This window comes from Monosiga brevicollis, genomic scaffold (genome assembly GCF_000002865.3).
Source record: "Monosiga brevicollis MX1 MONBRscaffold_602 genomic scaffold, whole genome shotgun sequence".
Classification (NCBI taxonomy): domain Eukaryota; class Choanoflagellata; order Craspedida; family Salpingoecidae; genus Monosiga; species Monosiga brevicollis.
The window spans coordinates 1-1,005 of NW_001865256.1; the positions used below are offsets into that span (position 1 = coordinate 1).

The 1,005-nt window shown below is 51.3% G+C and overlaps 1 protein-coding gene across 1 annotated transcript; it reads left to right on the plus strand.

Annotated features, from left to right (window-relative positions):
• Positions 1-70: 70 nt before the first annotated feature.
• On the plus strand, positions 71-733 carry MONBRDRAFT_13253 (uncharacterized protein; the record flags this gene model as incomplete). The annotated part of the gene is made up of 1 exon (XM_001751149.1): positions 71-733. One exon carries the CDS (start codon positions 71-73, stop codon positions 731-733), a length of 663 nt encoding a protein of 220 aa, XP_001751201.1.
• Positions 734-1,005: the final 272 nt, after the last annotated feature.

A 1,005-nucleotide genomic window follows, 5' to 3' on the forward strand; every position in this document is an offset into this window, starting at 1 on the left:
CTTGGCGTTTGTCGCGCGACGAGGCAAAACCACATGGATCAGCAACCGCGAGTCGCATGCTGCACACTACATGGACAAGCGGGCCAGTGCGGTCATGATGGCGTACCTGCTATTGTGCAAGCCGCTGGAGGAGCTGTTTGCTGATTACTTGCAAGATCGAGACGAATTGATCACGTCTGAGGCAATAGATCCCAATTCCCTGACGGAAGAAGAGCAAGATGAGCTCGAGGCCGACGCGATGGAGGTCGAAGATTTAATCGAGCCAGACACTGTTGGCTCTGTTGACGACCAGCACGACGATCTACGAGCGGCCAAGCGTGTCGCACAGGAGGGCACGTATGAGCTGCTGTTCAACATTGCGCCAATGCAGCTCGAAAAACAGCTTCGGCCAGGCCAAGTCTACCGAACCATCCAGGCCGTGACCAAGCGGTTTCTTGGAACCAGCATCACTGTCAGCGCATGGCGGCACATGAGTGTGGCTTGGCTGCGTACACTGGTGTTGCATCATACGCCCGAGCCTTCATTGGGGGCGTTGAATGTGGCACACTCTCAAAGCCAGCATGCAGGCAGAACGGCACGCAACGTCTATGGCCGCACGCAGCTCGATCACAAGTTTGTGTCCAGTGAAGCGCAGTACGGCCATCAGTTTGTGTCTGAAGAATGGCACAAGCTCATGAAGCTGGTAGATGTAGAGGATCAGATCCAAGCCGAGGCCGTGGATGGGCAGACCTAATACTATGCAGAAAGGTAGCTCTGTCCAATACCCGACTATGGTATATGTTTACGAGGAAGTTGTGAAGGGGAAGTTCTGACAATGTAACGGTCACCATGTGGTAAAAGTCCGTTGTCTAATTGTGTGTGAAGTTGTCTGTTCCTGTCGAGTTTATGTTAAAACCAACGCGCTTTTCGAGCAAAAAAAAATCCCACTCGTAAGCCATTGTTTGTGTCGTGCATCATATTAAGTATTATATTTCCACCTTCTTCACATGACTTTGAAAAGTGTTG